Here is a 15,629-nt window from a genome sequence, read left to right as displayed (position 1 = left end):
GCAGCCCTATTAAGTAAATGTCCAAAACCTATATTGTCTTTTGGAGGAGATGGTTTGGACGGGTATGGATGTGGATCTGGGATGTCTGGTACATCCTGTGGGTTTGGGTACTCCCAGTCTGGTCTAAGTTTAAGATCATTTTGTTCATGGTACAATACAATTGTTTCATTGAGTTCAACCAATGAGTTGTGAAAATCTAGGACATCCTGTTTCAAACTTTCACCAATGATGCTGCCATGTTGCCTTTCAGTGCTGGAAGATGGCATGGTCACTTGGGTAGGGAAAATGCTCATCTGGGTCTCCCCCTCCCCTATGGTATACTCATCATTCGGAGGTGGTGTATGTGGAGGTGAAGAATGAGGAGGAGAAGTTTGAGGTGAAAGGTTTGAAGGAAGAGGAGGTGAAGGAGAGGGTACAGGAGAAGAAGGGTGCATAGGTGATGTGGCAGAATCCTTCTTGATAAAGCACCTACGCCTCCAGTGCCTATCTAATTTCCTCTGTGTGTGGCATAGTAGAGACATGTCCTGTTTGTGGATCAATGTGGATCCTTTTTTGCAAAGGATCAGGCTAAAAAAGCTCTTCTTGAGGAACCACTTTCAGCGCCGATTTTTCCGGCTCCTGGCATGGTTATAGCTTGTCTTTAACCTTAGGAGCTGGTATAGAGTCCTTTGGCGTAATATTCGGCACCAAAGATCTTGTCTTTGGAGTCTAGGCCTGCTTCGTGGGCTTGGAAGCAGGCATTGTGGGTTTCGGCACCGAAGATTTCGGGCTGGAAGCGGTTTTGGTCGGCTTGGAAGCGTCGGAAACAGACTTCATTGTTTTCGTAGCGGTCTTGTCTTTAGGAGTCGACGGTTTCAGAGTGTGTTTCAGAACGGGACTTCTTTCGGTTTCGGAGTCAAGGGAGCTGGTGGTATCGGCACGTGCAGTTTGCTTGTTCCCGAGCTACCGTAAGGCTTTAATATTTTCTTGTGAGCCGGGCTCTATGGCGTTGCTTTCGAAGCAGTGTTTCGGTCGTGACTGGGCCCCGAAGGCTGAGTTTTGACCTTTGCCTTCGATTTAGGTATACGCGCTGGGGCAGGGGCAGTAGTACTCTTGCGTTGACCCCAAGGTATGGAGTCATCGGAGTAGTCTGCCTCAGATACGTTTTGGAGATCGGGATCTTCCTCTAGGACACATGGACCTTCGAAGATATCCACCGGTTCCGGAGCAGATCTCTGCATATCGTGTCGACGGGCCCTCCGATCTCGAATGGTCTTCTTTGATCGAAAGGATGCACAAGTGGTACAGCTCGACTCGTCGTGTTCTGGCGATAAGCACAGATTACACACCTCATGATGGTCGCTGTGTGGAAATTTTGCTCCACACTCGGGGCATCTCTTGAACTGCGTCCTTTCCATAAGTTGTAGGCCTCACGCCGTGGATAGGCCCAACGGCCGCATCGACGACCGGAATTGACTCAACATCATCCCATCGATAGTTATTGATATAGAAAGTTGTTTGGTAAGTTTTTACACGTCGAACTACTGGAAAAGGAGATTTCGGAGCGGAAAAGTTACATTCAAGCCCCATTGCGGAAAAAAAACAATCTAAGGATGGAGTCGATGCCCATGCGCACTATCGTCCAAAGGAGGAGTCGCCCATCTCGTGACTACAAAGACTTCTTCCAAGACGACAACAACATGCAATCATCCGAGCCCAACACCATGTGGGAGTCTAATGCTCAGTGTGAGATCTGAAGCTCATATGACTCGAACATAGTGTTTTCAAGCTAAGGGTTGTCCTAATCTTTGTCTTGTTACACCTACCCTACCAACATAAAAGCTCTCGATTAGTCAAAACATATGCGAGAGGCCAAGTAGGTGATAATTCATATTCCAAGCATGACAAAAGAAATTGTGGTTTCAAATTAAACGCCCCTTATAATCAAATAAAGATAATTTAAAACATTTTAGTTGAAAGTAATGCCAACCTCGGTTTCTCAGAAACAGTAGTGTTCTAGCGGTGTGCATCCTGTTGGAAACCCAAAACACATTTGCTGAGAACAGAACTGGCAATTGATCACTGTATTGGTATGTGAGAATAGTCATTTGTCACAGTATGACTAGGTTATTTCAATTAGTACAAGATACAGGAGACCATGGGGCACCAAGTGCAAAAAGTAGTATAGTTGCACACTGTGGCTGTGAAATCCCATCACTTCAAGAACAACAAAAATTGTATTAACCCACAGTACATTCCAAAACCAATTCATCTCAATAAGTTGAATCTGAAGCTTGATTAATAGAATAAACTTGCAGTGCTTTCTCTAGTGAAATTACCTCCTGCAGTTTTAAGGGATCCGTTGTTAAAGAAGCCATCAGACGAGTTATGCCGTCTGCGGTTCACTCCATATCGGCCCTCTCCTCGTGGCAGGTGCTCTCCGTGCTTCTCGATTCCAGCTGCAGGAGACTGTGGATACAGAAAGTATTGCTCAAATTCTTGCTGCTCAATTGGGTTTTGGATATCACACCAAACAAAGGTTATGTTTATGTCTGAAAAGTTTGCATAACACGGTTGAACAGAACAAGTTACTTTCCTTCGGTAACGCTTTTTCTGGTGGATACAGTATCTGCCTGTGGATTCCTCACCTTGTGATTCCTCACCCTGTGAATATCCCCTGTGAATATCCCCTGCGTCAGCAACATTCGGAAATTCTTTCGTAGCTCATCACGCCGATGTGGACGACGTCACAGAAGCACAGCATCGCACGCGGCTCTGCTGACGTTACTGAATTCATGATAGGACCCTGTCGGCGTGATGACATCAGTTCCGCCCTTTTTTCCGAGCCCTCTAGGCACACGGACGGACCGACAACAGTATATATACATAGTGTACACAGTACAAAGTAATCAAGGTAACACAGTGTGAAGACAATGCATTACAGCAAAAAGAAACAAGACATTGCCTTAAAAACAACATGTACAAAAGCAATAGCAACTATTCTAGGTACACAAGGGTGGACAACGGGGAGACGGGTGGCTCAGTGAGGAATCCAAGGGCATATACTGTATCCACCAGAAAAAGCGTTACCGAAGGTAAGTAACTTGTTCTTTTGATGGATACATCGGCCAGTGGATTCCTCACCTTGTGAATAGATTCCCACAGCGGTCTCACTCGAGGAGGAGGGTGTCCACCCTTCTATACCATGAAGTCCTGAAGGACGGAACGAGCAAAGTGTCCGTCCCTCCTCACCTCTGCATCTAAACAATAATGCTTTGCGAAAGTGTGAAGGGAGGCCCAAGTTGCCGCCCTGCAAATGTCCTCCACAGGAACACCCCTAGACAAGGAAGACTTAGATGACTTTGCCCTAGTAGAATGAGCTCAAAAAATCTGGAGGTTCCTTACCAGCCAGGGAGTAGCATATCTTGATACACAAGACCATCCATCTAGACAGCGTGCACTTGTGCACCGCTCTGCCTTTCCTGCAGCCAACGGAACCCACAGAGTTGGTCATCAATTCGGAACTCCCTGGTTCTGTCAAAGTAGAAGCTCACGGCCCTCTTAGGGTCCAAAAGGTGAAGTCTTTCCTCCTCCTTGGAAGGGGGAGGATAGAAGGAAGGAAGGGTAATGGACTGCCCCAGATGGAAGGGAGTTACCCCCTTAGGCAGAAAAGCAGCCTTGGTCCAGAGTACCATTCTTTCAGCATGAATAGTCAAGAACGGGGGCTTTGAACTTAGAGCTTGAAGCTCACTATACCCTCCTTGCCGAGGTAATCGCAATCAGAAAGACAGTCTTAAATGATAAAAACCTAAAGGGACACCTGTGCAAGGGCTCGACGGGTGAACCCATTAAGAAAGTAAGGACAAGATTCAAGTTCCATTGAGGCACAATAAAAGGAGTGGGAGGAAATTTATTCGTAAGACCCTTTAAGAACCTTAAAACAATAGGTGACTTGAATAAGTACGGCTGGTCTGGCAGGCAAAGGAATGCAGACTAAGCCGAAAGATAACCTTTCACTGTCGCTACAGCAAACCCTTGCTGAGACAAAGCGAGTGCAAACTGAAGGATGTTGGACAAGCAAGCCTTCAAGGGGTGAATGGACTTCTCTCCACACCATGAGACAAACTTGGACCACTTATAAGAATAGATAGACTTGGTGGAGTGCCGCCTGGCTGATAAAATAACATCCATCACGTCAGATGTGAGAGAAAAAGAATTGCCCCGTTCAATCTCCAGGCATGAAGGTGTAAGCTCTGGAGGTGGGGGTGTAGAACCTGCCCCTGCGACTGCGAGAGGAGGCCTGCCCTTAGAGGGAGACGGAGCAGAGGGCACGAAGAGAGGTGGAGAAGATCTGTATACCACACCCTTCTTGGCCAATCCGGGGCGATCAATATGACTTGGGCCCGGTCTTGGCGAATCTTCCTCAGAACCCGAGGAATCAAGGATATGGGAGGAAATACGTAAAGGAGTTGAGAGTCCCAACTCAACTGAAACGCGCCCCCCAAAGCTCCCTGCATCGGAAACTGCAGAATGATGGGCAGTGAGCGTTCTCGTGAGTGGCAAACAGGTTCACCCGAGAAGTACCTCACGTCCGGAAGACGTGACGAATCACCTCCGGATGAGGCCTCCACTCGTGATCGGCTGAGAGCTGCCGACTGAGGCTGTCTGCACGTACGTTCAGAACTCTGGCCAGATGATTTGCCATCAGACAAGTCTGATGGTCCTGAACCCAGGACAAGAGACGCAGAGCCTCTCTGCAAAGGCAATGCGACCCCACTCCTCCCTGCTTGTTGACATACCACATCACTGTAGTGTTGTCCGTCATGACTTGCACCGACTGACAGCGAAGGGAAGGGAGGAAGGCCCAGAGTGCCAAACGTATTGCCCGCAATTCTAGAAGGTTGATGTGAAGCAACCTTTCCTCTGGAGACCAAAGACCCTTGATCTCCAGGTCCCCCAGATGAGCACCCTAGAGTGGATGCATCCGTTATCACTGGGGACACCGATGGAGGAAGATAGAAGGGCTTTCTTTGAGACAGATTGCCCTCCATGCTCTACCAAGACAGATCCGCTGCAGCCTCTCTGGAGATCCTGATTGACTCCCTGAGATCTCCGTTGTGCTAATGCCACTGCCTGCGGAGACACCACTGGAGTGCTCTCATCTGCCAGCATACATGGTTGACCAACAGAATATAGGAAGCCATCAGTCTGAGCAGAGGAAGGACCTTCAGGACTGGAACAACCGCTCCATTGTAAAATAAAGGAATCATTTCCTTATGTCAAGAATCCTTTGTGGAGGAGGCAATGCCCGACACACAGTGGTATCCAGTACCGCACCTATGAACAGGTTGCACTCGGGGCACGAGGTGGGCACATTTATCGAGAAACCCAACCTGTACAACAACTGAGTTGTAATTCGCAGATTAAGGAGCACATTCTCTGGCGACTGCTTTGATCAGCCAGTCGTCCAGATAAGGGAATACTGGTATCCCCGACCTTCCGAGATGGTCTGCCAACACCGCCATCACCTTGGTGAAGACTCGAGGTGCAGTAGTAAGACCAAACGGAAGAACCGCAAACTGGTAATGTTGCGATCCTACCGTAAAACAGATACTTCCTGTGCGACTTCAGGATTGGAATGTGGAAATACGCATCCTTTAAGTCGATCGACACCATCCAGTCCTCTTGCTGCAGTGCTTTTAGAACCTGCGCAAGGATGAGCATCTTGAACTTCTCTTGCTTCAAAAAGAGGTTCAAGATCCTGAGGTCCAGGATTGGACGAAGCCTGCCATCCTTCTTGGGTTTCAAGAAATACCGGGAGTGGTACCCCTGACCCATTTCCTGCTCCGGAACGACCTCTATCGCACCTTTTCTCAGTAACGCAAGAACTTCTTCCTGCAGGAGAAGTAGGTGGTCCTCCGTACAAAATCCTTGACAAGGAGGGTAATTTGGGGGAAATTGCCGAAAGGGAAGAGCATACCCATTCTCTTCAACATTGAGAACCCAAAGGTCTGATGTGACCGATTCCCAATCTTGTAGAAAATTAGTAAGCTGACCCCCCACAGGACCAACATGATCCAGAATGGTGGATCTAGGGCTGCTTTGCTGTGCAGGAGGGGGGGTGGGAAGAGGAGGAGGAAGAGGAGACTTGACGACCTCAAGCTCGGCCCCGGTTTCTGCCCCTGTAGACTTTGTACAGGGAATTCTGCTGCTCGAAGAACCTCTGGACCTACAGACCTAGCCGTTGCCTTACTGTCCTTGAATCTTTCCAAGGCTGTGTCTGCCTTCTTGCCAAACAGACCCGAACCATCAAAAGGAAGATCTATCAAAGTCGCCTGCACATCAGGTGAAAACTCAGAAGTCTTCAGCCAAGCAGCCCTCCTGGTGTTAACAAATGGTCCCATGACCCTTGCCACGGAGTGAGCTGTATCCAAACCGCTCCGAATTGCCAGGCGAACGGCAGCCTGCGTATTCGCTTAAACCTCACTGAAGTTCTGCCTGTCCTCTTCAGGTATCTTTGGTACCAACTGCTTCGCGAAGTCCATAAGTGCGTGAATATAATGCCCCAGAAGGCATGTCGCATTCGTAGATTTTAAGGCCATGCTGGCCGATGAGAAAACATTTTTTGCCGATTGGTCCAATCTCTTTGACTCCCTATCACTTGGTACTTGAGGGAAGGCTCTGGTAGACTTCTTGGAGTAGGCTGCCTGAACTACCAGACTCTCAGCAGACGGATGAGATGACAAAAACTCCGGATCTCCAGGAGCAACCCTATACCTTCTTGCTACAGCCTTTGATTCGCAGGAGACGAAAAGGGCTTACGCCACACCTCCATTACAGACTCTGTAATAGCTTCATTAAATGGCAGCATTGGTTCCACAACTGAAGAGGAAGAATGAAGAACCTCCATTAATAGATTAGGTTTAAACTCTGCAGTAGGCAAACTCAAATCCAAGAACTCAGCCGCCTTTTAATGACTGTGTGATACGGTGCGACATCCTTTGATGGGACATCAGGAGTCGAAGAAAGCTCCCACTCCGGAGATAACTCCAGGCCACTTGCCTCTTCAAACAAGTCCTCAGACTCCAGCAGTTCTCCCTCCTCCATCTCCTCTGCTCGATACCGTAGCACCTCCAGTAGCCTTTGAGCCTCCCGCCTAGATCTCATCCTCTGGATCGGCGTTGATGGAGCCTCAACCGACTCAGACGGAGCCGGCGCCAGCATCGTGCTCGGATCCGGAGGTACAGCCTGGAAAGTACGAGGTAGAGTCGTAATCTGAGCCGGTGAAGATAGTATCGGCGCCAGGAAATGCAAGGACGGCGTTGCCGGCAGAAAAGGCTGTGCATAAGTCTGCGGAACACCCAGATTATAGGCCATTGGACCAGATGGTGCTCCAGAGGGGTACATGGCTCTCGAAAAGACCGCGTACATTGCTTTTAAAGACGTTTCTGTTTTCTGCTTAAACCCTGCATTATTCTTTGGTAGTGTTATTATCTGGCGAGCGCTGGGATGCCTATTTGGTAACCAGGCGCTATACAAAACTCAGAATAATAATAATAATAATAATAATAATTTAGATAATGCGTCAGGTCTTGACCAGGGCCTGGAAAGGGTGGGTATGGTCCCAGACACTGTTCCTGTTGTGGCACAATCGGAGTCGGGCCAACCAGACCCGAGGGCGTATCCATCGGAGTCTAAGACCCTTCAGGCAGTGGAGCCTCCTCCTCCTCCCGAGATGGAGAGTGCATCGGCACCGGGTAAGGATTCGGAGCCAGGGAATGCTCCGGAGAAGCCACAGGAGAAGGCTCACCTTGCGACTCCCGATTCGATGCAACAGGCGAAGGAGAGACATAGTCCTTCCGATGTCAATGTTTTGGAGACTTCGGGTCCGACTCTTCCAGAGTGACGCCGCTACCCATGCTTCTTTGATCGAGAAGCATGACCCGAAGACTACCTCGAAGCCGCCCTAGACTTCGAGCGGGACCTCAAACGCCTCCTACCTCTCTTCTCCTTTAATTTCGCAACGAGCAGCTTCGCCTCTCTCTCGCAGCGCCTTCGGATTTATCTTATTACAGCTGGAGCATGTCGTGGACGTCGTGGTCAGATGACAGGCACCAAACGCAGTCCTCGTGCGGATCCGTTATCGACATTAACTTTCCGCATGCGCCACAGGGCTTGAACCCAGATTTCCTCGCTGACATATCTACAGGAAACAAGATTTAACACAAAACACGTATCAGTAACAAAGTAACCAAACGAGCTACTGAGGGTACCAAGAAAAACCATTCGCGTCGACGACGCGGAAAAAAGGGAACTGATATCACGCTGATGGGGTCCTATTATGGATTCAGTGATGACAGTGTCGCCGCGCGCGATGCCGTGCTTCTGTGACGTCGTCCACGTCTGCGTGAGGAGCTACGAAAGAATTTCTGAATTTTGCTGACGCAGGGGATATTCACAAGGTGAGGAATCCACTGGCAGATGTATCCATCAGAATTTTACTTTCTGCAACAAACAGTGAGACAGTATCAATAATAAAACTTAGCAAACATTTTCATCCTGTATGGTCTGCTCACTGCAGAGTTAGGGATGTTAAATGTCTTCCAACAGTAATCCTACTGACTGGATTGTCTCAGGATACCTTTTTGCCGCAGATTGGGCAAAAATGAATGGAAATACAAAACAGATTTGTTTTTGTTTAAGATTTTTAACTGTGCTTACAAAAATAGTTTTTGTTCAGAAAGGAGGCTGGCTAAAATCCCAATTCAGACCTAATGGAATAAGGCCTCCATTCCGCAATCTTTTCTTCTCTGCCTTTGTGGAAATGGCACGTACAGCGGTTTGCCTAGGTGAGAAACAAACTGCCATTTTAATAGCATCCTATTCTACCTAATGGAACTACTGCAGTTTCCCACAAGGGTTCACTGAAAATTACAATAACTCTCCAATTAAAATTAAAACAAACACTGGCAAAGTCTAGGAGATGTCGTTATTCTATTTGTATTTATATAGCACCTAATACCCCTACTGGGGTGTTGAAGCTCTTTACCACAGGGGGTACGCTACTACTGAACACAAAGGTTAGTGGTTATTCCAATAGTTATTAGATATTGTGATTATTCATTTGCTATCATGAACCTTAACTATGCACTTCCTCCAGTTTCTTTGTGGTAGACTACTGTGTTAGATGAGTATATTAGTGTGAGCTCATATAAATGGAAGATATTAGGAGTGGATATGCATATCGACTCAGTGGTATTGTTAGACAGCAAGGAATGGCAACACAAAAGAAGCCGTATGGGCAGTTTGCAAAAGTATAGTAAAGTGCGAGGCAGGCAAGCAACAGTATGATACACAATGATAAGGAATGCAGATGAAGGGCAAGAAAAGGATCATTTACTAGTAAGGAAGGAGAGGGAAATCAGTTGATACAATAGGTCCTTGTTCTTTCAGGGTGTTAGAAATACACTGGGAGGAGAAGGCTTTTTGAGATGGCGCACAATCTGAGGCAGTTGAAAGGGTAGAAAGAAATTGGTATTTGTCACCTGTAGGTGGTGCTATATGAATATTTGGTTGTTCTGTTTCACTGTCATTGTCATTTGATGGGTTATATCAACAGCGAAAGAGATTTCCATTCTTTTCCACTTTGCACTGTGGCCTCTGTTCTCTCTAGCATGAGGCACTGTGTTATGGGGTATGCCCAGTTAGCTGGTAATTTAACTCCGACATGCAAGTTTTGGAGGAGAGGACCATTTTGGATTGGTACTGTTTTAAAGGGGCTGGGCTACTTTGACTCTCCCTCAATTTTAGAGGATCTTCAGAGGGTCTTTCAGGGACATTTTGACAGAGAAGTCAGAATTTGTGATGGAACTCCTATATGTGAATAAGATCCTACTTAGAGGTTCTTCTAACCTCTAAGTGATTTCCATGGCTCTATTTTACTGGGGGCTTGTACTGCAGAAGTAGAGTCAACAATGTTTTTTTTTCCTGTAACAATGAAAAAATGCGATGCTCAGCCTGGGACAGAAGTTCCTCAGCTAAGAGTATTTGGTGTTTTTTGATTTTAGATCACCCTAGCTGAAATGGGATCATCTTCTTCCAATTAGGAGCCATAGCAGATCTTTCAGAAAAGAGGAGATACAGGTTTGTATATTTACATTTAGAGTCAAGTCTTGCTGCTCAAATATTCACATTATTCCAATGGTTATGAATAGAATTTTGAGGTATAGTCCACTCACAATCTAGTTTTGAGAAGGTGAGTGAGAACCATACACTAAAGTCAATATTTTTAATCTTTACAAACAATTTATTTTTCTTAGACTTTCGCTCGGGACACTAACCGATATAAAAGGAAAAAGGAAGTGTCAGAATTTGCAAGAAACACTGCTTCTGCAGTAGCATAGGGAGCAGGCCCTATGGCTTCCTTTTCGGGCCTGCTAAATCCTCCTTCTACCTCAAACTCCCAGTGAGTGCAGCACCATCCCTACCCTAGCACGAAAAAAAGCCTTTGTGTGCCAAGGCGTGTACCTTCATGCAATATTAGGAATGCACAAGATAAACAAAATCTCCTGTTTATTCATAACTTGGCAAGAATGGGCTTTTATAGACAAGCTGGGAGGGGTGGGGAGCAGAACACAAGGTGAGAACTAGAAAACACAGGCAATCCGTTTGAGTGCCGAAAGAAAAAGAACAAGCATTTACAATGCAATGGTTTCGCCTTTTGAAAAGTTTGAGCTATTGGCATTGTAAATGACAATTTGTATTTATGTGTTGGTTTTGAAAACGGATAAATAAATGGCATTGTCATTTACAATGCCAATAGTTTAATCTCTGGCAAATACCACACAAAAACACACAGACCCACACACACACACACACACAGCCACACACACACACAGACACAGCCACACACACACACAGCCACACACACACAGCCACACACACACAGCCACACACACACAGCCACACACACACAGCCACACACACACAGCGCCACACACACAGCGCCACACACACAGCGCCACACACACAGCGCCACACACACAGCGCCACACACACAGCGCCACACACACAGCGCCACACACACAGCGCCACACTTAAATACACGTTTTTCGAGAGGGGTTAGGAAAGTTAAACCTCTTTGCAGACAATTTTCAGCTAGCTTACAGCAGCTGTGGCGCCGTGCTGCTAGATTAAAAGCCGCTCCCAGCCCCCAAATGAAGTACATTGGGGTGCCTGCTGAGTTGAGCTGGGGACAGGCCTCCACAGCTGTCATTTACGCCAAGCTTTCAACTGACACTAAAGAACAGGATCGAATGCGCCCTGCGTTGTTGGTGTGTGTGCGTACACCGACAAATATTACAGGTTGACGCAAGGTCATGATGTTGCAGCAGGCGAGAAAGGGTCCAGTAATTCGACGCTGGCCATTCATCTCTGTGCAGCCAGGATAGCTCGCCAAAGCATGTTTAGGTCCTTATTACGAGTGGCTCGGTATTTGGGCCGTTATGTACCTTCTCCATAGAGTTACCAAAGCCCTGTGGTACTGGGAACACTGGGGGCGGGGAAAAACTAGCCCATGAAAATGTGGGACCATTGAAGTTCACTAAGAGATGACAAGTTACTGGGGTAATTGGTAATTGCAGGTCTGTGTATCCCAGTTATTCCTTATTTGTGGCTCACACTGGAACTTTAGCCTGCATTTAGTAGCTGCAAACTCAGCATGAATGTTAAAATCTCACTACTCCGATGGGGTCGGAAACTACTGGCATCATCAGGATTAAGTGGCTACCAGGGCTTTAGAAGAGACATTGTAGGACTAGATTATGAAAGAAAGGGGGAGGATGTTAGACTGTCAAACAGTGAAAACAGGTTCTATTAAGCATGAAAACATAAAAATGGCTGGTATTTAGGCAGATTTGGAATATAGAACATGTGAGCATAGCTAAAGACTTAATATCAGGAATGGCAGCTCTGTAGAAATCCTATGTGAAGCATCGAAGGACGGGGGCGGGCTCACGGACAGCGGGAGGGGGGGACGGGCTCACGGACAGCGGGAGGGGGGACGGGCTCACGGACAGCGGGAGGGGGGACGGGCTCACGGACAGCGGGAGGGGGGGCTGGAACGGGAGTAAAATATTTTTCGGCAGATTTGGAATATAGAACATCTGAGCATAGCTAAAGACTTAATATCAGGAATGGCAGCTCTGTAGAAATCCTACGTGAAGCATCGAAGGACGGGCTCACGGACAGCGGGAGGGGTGACGGGCTCACGGACAGCGGGAGGGGGGGATGGGTTAACGGACAGCGGGAGGGGGGGGACGGGCACACAGACAGCGGGAGGGGGCGGGAACGGGAGACATGAGTTAGACATGAGACGGGGCAACAGAGACAACACCACGGAGACACGCAAAGACTTAGCACAGACACAACGTAAACATGCCGACAAAAGCATTCCATTGGAAAGGACATGAGACGGGGGCAACACAGACAACACCACGGAGACATGGACAGGGAGACAACGAGGCGAGATAGACGTACAAAGGGAAAGGATATTCTAAACAAATGCTGCTTACCTGATCGCAAATACACAATACTTCCTGGGAACTTTAAATTCGCAGTCCACTCCAACAGAAGACACTCCGAAAAAGAGAAACACATGACCGAAAGAAAAAAAAAAAAAAAGAAAAGAAAACACGCCCACCGCCGCATGGCGATCGCAAGGGGGCGGGATGAGTAAAAATCGTGGTAACGGCCACGAATCTGCTCCGGCAATGACGGACAGATCGCTCTTCCAATGGCTAGCCTCCATTGATGGAGCTAGCCAATGGAAGAGAAGGCGGGACCAAAGCCAGTACTGTTCTAACATTAGATTTCGCCTGCGCGAATGCTGCTGCGCAGCGGACGCCAGGCGAAAACTAAAAATAGTATTTCTCTGAATATGAGCAATCCCAAAACATCAGGGGCTTAGATCTGATATCTAGAAAGGACATTTATTAAGACCAGTTAAATACAGGAATTACTGTTCTCGAATATGTATAGTTATCCTTGCTGCAAGTGTTTCTGGGTAGATAACTTCCTAAAGATGTAACTCCATTAAAATGTTTTTATTAGATTACTTCTATTGCCATTAGTGATAGAATAAATACATTTAAAGTGGTCATTTTTACAGAAGTAAACATTACTGTGGCAAGTTAAATGCTAGAGCAAACCTTAATCTCAAAAGGCACGGTGCTCCAAGGGGAAAAGAGCGGCCACCAACACTCAGCTTGATTAGGAATACCTCAATAACTTTCGATTAATGCAACCCCTAAGCAGCCAAATGTTCAAACTAATGTAGGAGTACAAAAAAGTTGTTTGTTTTTTTAATTTTCTTTCTTCACATTTCATTTGATGTTCTTAATACAATTTGTAGTCACTGAGGTAACTTCTGTAGCCAAGACGTGTTTAGACAATTAGGTACATAAACCTCTGACTATATCAGGGTTACAAGATAAATATAAACCATCAGCTCAACATTATGTACATGGAGCCGTGACGCCACCACCTAAAGAGCCCAAGCGCTCATTTAAATGATCTGTGTCTTTACCATACTGATCATTGTGTGGCTCATATGTGAACTAGGCCTCTAGTATATTTTTGGTAGATAATGTGCCCATATGTATGTTTAATCCTTTATTTGAACCTCTATACTCAGATGCGCAAGTACAACATGGGTACATGATTTGGTCCCAAAAAACACACTCCCTAATTGTCCATATTCTAACCATGATTAGTATGTTGGAATCTCTTGCGCCCAAGCGTAATAACAGTTAATATATAATAATGTAGGCATGCACTGTTATGGTTTCACCTTAGTGCTCCCTTATAACCCATAGATCAGTCATAGTGCTGTGAAGTCATCATACCTGCTCACTTGTTCTCACATTAACAAAATCCAATATCATATTGTTGCATAGGCATAACGATGAGATAAAACAGAGTAAAGCTAGGTAACTCGAGAGAGAGGAGGTAGACTACCTCAATGGGTGAGTTTTCACATTTACCAAGAAATTAGATTATCTAATTAAGTAAAATATCAATACAGTGGGCAACAGAACACAATCAGTGAGTGAGAGGAGTATCATTAGTAACATATCTAGTAGTGTGGATGAAGATCCTGGGGCGAGTGCATCTAATCAAAACCCAGGGGATACTTTGAGAGATGTGGAGGATGAGGATGGGAAACAAGGATATCAGCTCAAAAACGAGGGGAAGATACCCAGAATAAACAGGAGGGTGCAGAGGGATGGGCAGTTCACAAAGAAAGAAGAGGAATGGAAACGAGGTAATGGAACAAAAACAAGTGAATAGAGAAAATAACACGAGTAAGAGTTATGAATTTTTGAAGAGACCACTGTCGGATGACACGATATCTGTCTTTCAAAGAGGCATGAGTTTCTGTCCAACACAGATGTGACATTGTTAATATACAGGTGGATATATACAAATATGTGAGACATTTAAAATTGAAAAAAACTCTTTGCTACTAAAAGTTAAATAAAACAAAGTAGTTAACATGGCAGTGTCCTTGGTGAATTTCCTACACAGGATGTTAAGGATATGACGTTGTTGTCAACAACTGAAAATGAGGAAGATCCTATTACTCTTCATAGAGTACTGAGTGATTTAGAACTAAGCTCTGAGCTGAGTGCGGATAGTGGCCTTAAGACTAACTCCAAATGGACACCGCAATTACCAAGTAGTAACAACTTGGAGCTATTTCACAAAGTGGTAATGACTGATATAGACAAATGGGACGTTAAATTGCGACAAAGCAGAGGTACATGCTTTAAGAACATCACGAGAGAAGGAAGACCTGAAGACTTTCAGATGACCGTGATATAATCATGGATTGATATTACATGCTACCAGAAGTTGACTCACAATCCAATCCCGGACATCACCAAAAGAATAATTTGTTGCCTTAGGGAGTGGCATGATTTCAGTTTGTTGAATACTGAGGAATACCATTTTCTGAGCATTGATCGCCATAGGTATCCCTGCATCTATACACTAGCTAAAGTACACAAAAATCTACCCTTCCCACCTGGTAGGCCTATAATATCAGGAATAATGGGCCCTACCTACTGAGGTACTCTCAGAATTTGTTCGTTTTGAGATAGTTTCAAACCTACCAGCATATATTAGAGACACCAATCACATACTTAATATGTACTTAAATTTTTGAATGACGTTAAGTGGGAATCTGATGTGATGTTGGTAACTTTTGACGTGGCGTCACAGTACACAAACATTTCACATTCAGATGTTCTTAGGGCACTGAGATACTATCTTGACAAAAGGCAATATATACATGGCACATTCAGAGAGGTTGATTAACATGTCCCATTTGATTTTAAATAATACCTTCTTCCTATTTAAAGGAGATTGGAACACGCAGTAATGCATGACGCAATGGGCTACAGGTTTGCCCTGTCTTTTGCCAACCTTTTCATGGGCTGGTTTGAAGTGGTGTATATCTGGGTCTTCAAGGTCAAAAATGGACTAATGGCATCCATTATTGGGGAAGATATTGACGACTGGTTGATAATATGGACACAGAGTGTCAACCTGGATTAATGGAGTACGGGGATTTTCTATCTATATCTATC

General features: G+C 45.8%; 1 protein-coding gene across 2 annotated transcripts in view; it reads right to left on the bottom strand.

Moving 5' to 3' along the window:
* Nucleotides 1-15,629, bottom strand: part of GPBP1L1 (GC-rich promoter binding protein 1 like 1) — a 533,935-nt gene that overhangs the window by 443,999 nt on the left and 74,307 nt on the right. For both annotated transcript variants that reach the window (XM_078664367.1, XM_078664410.1), the window contains exon 4: nt 2,319-2,448. In XM_078664367.1, the coding sequence (XP_078520493.1) occupies nt 2,319-2,448 (130 nt within the window). The remainder of the gene's footprint in view (nt 1-2,318; nt 2,449-15,629) is intronic.

This window comes from Lissotriton helveticus, chromosome 1_1 (assembly GCF_964261635.1).
Source record: "Lissotriton helveticus chromosome 1_1, aLisHel1.1, whole genome shotgun sequence".
Lineage (NCBI taxonomy): Eukaryota > Metazoa > Chordata > Amphibia > Caudata > Salamandridae > Lissotriton > Lissotriton helveticus.
Note: the sequence above shows the minus strand (reverse complement) of the source record. Positions and strands in the feature narration are given on the sequence as shown.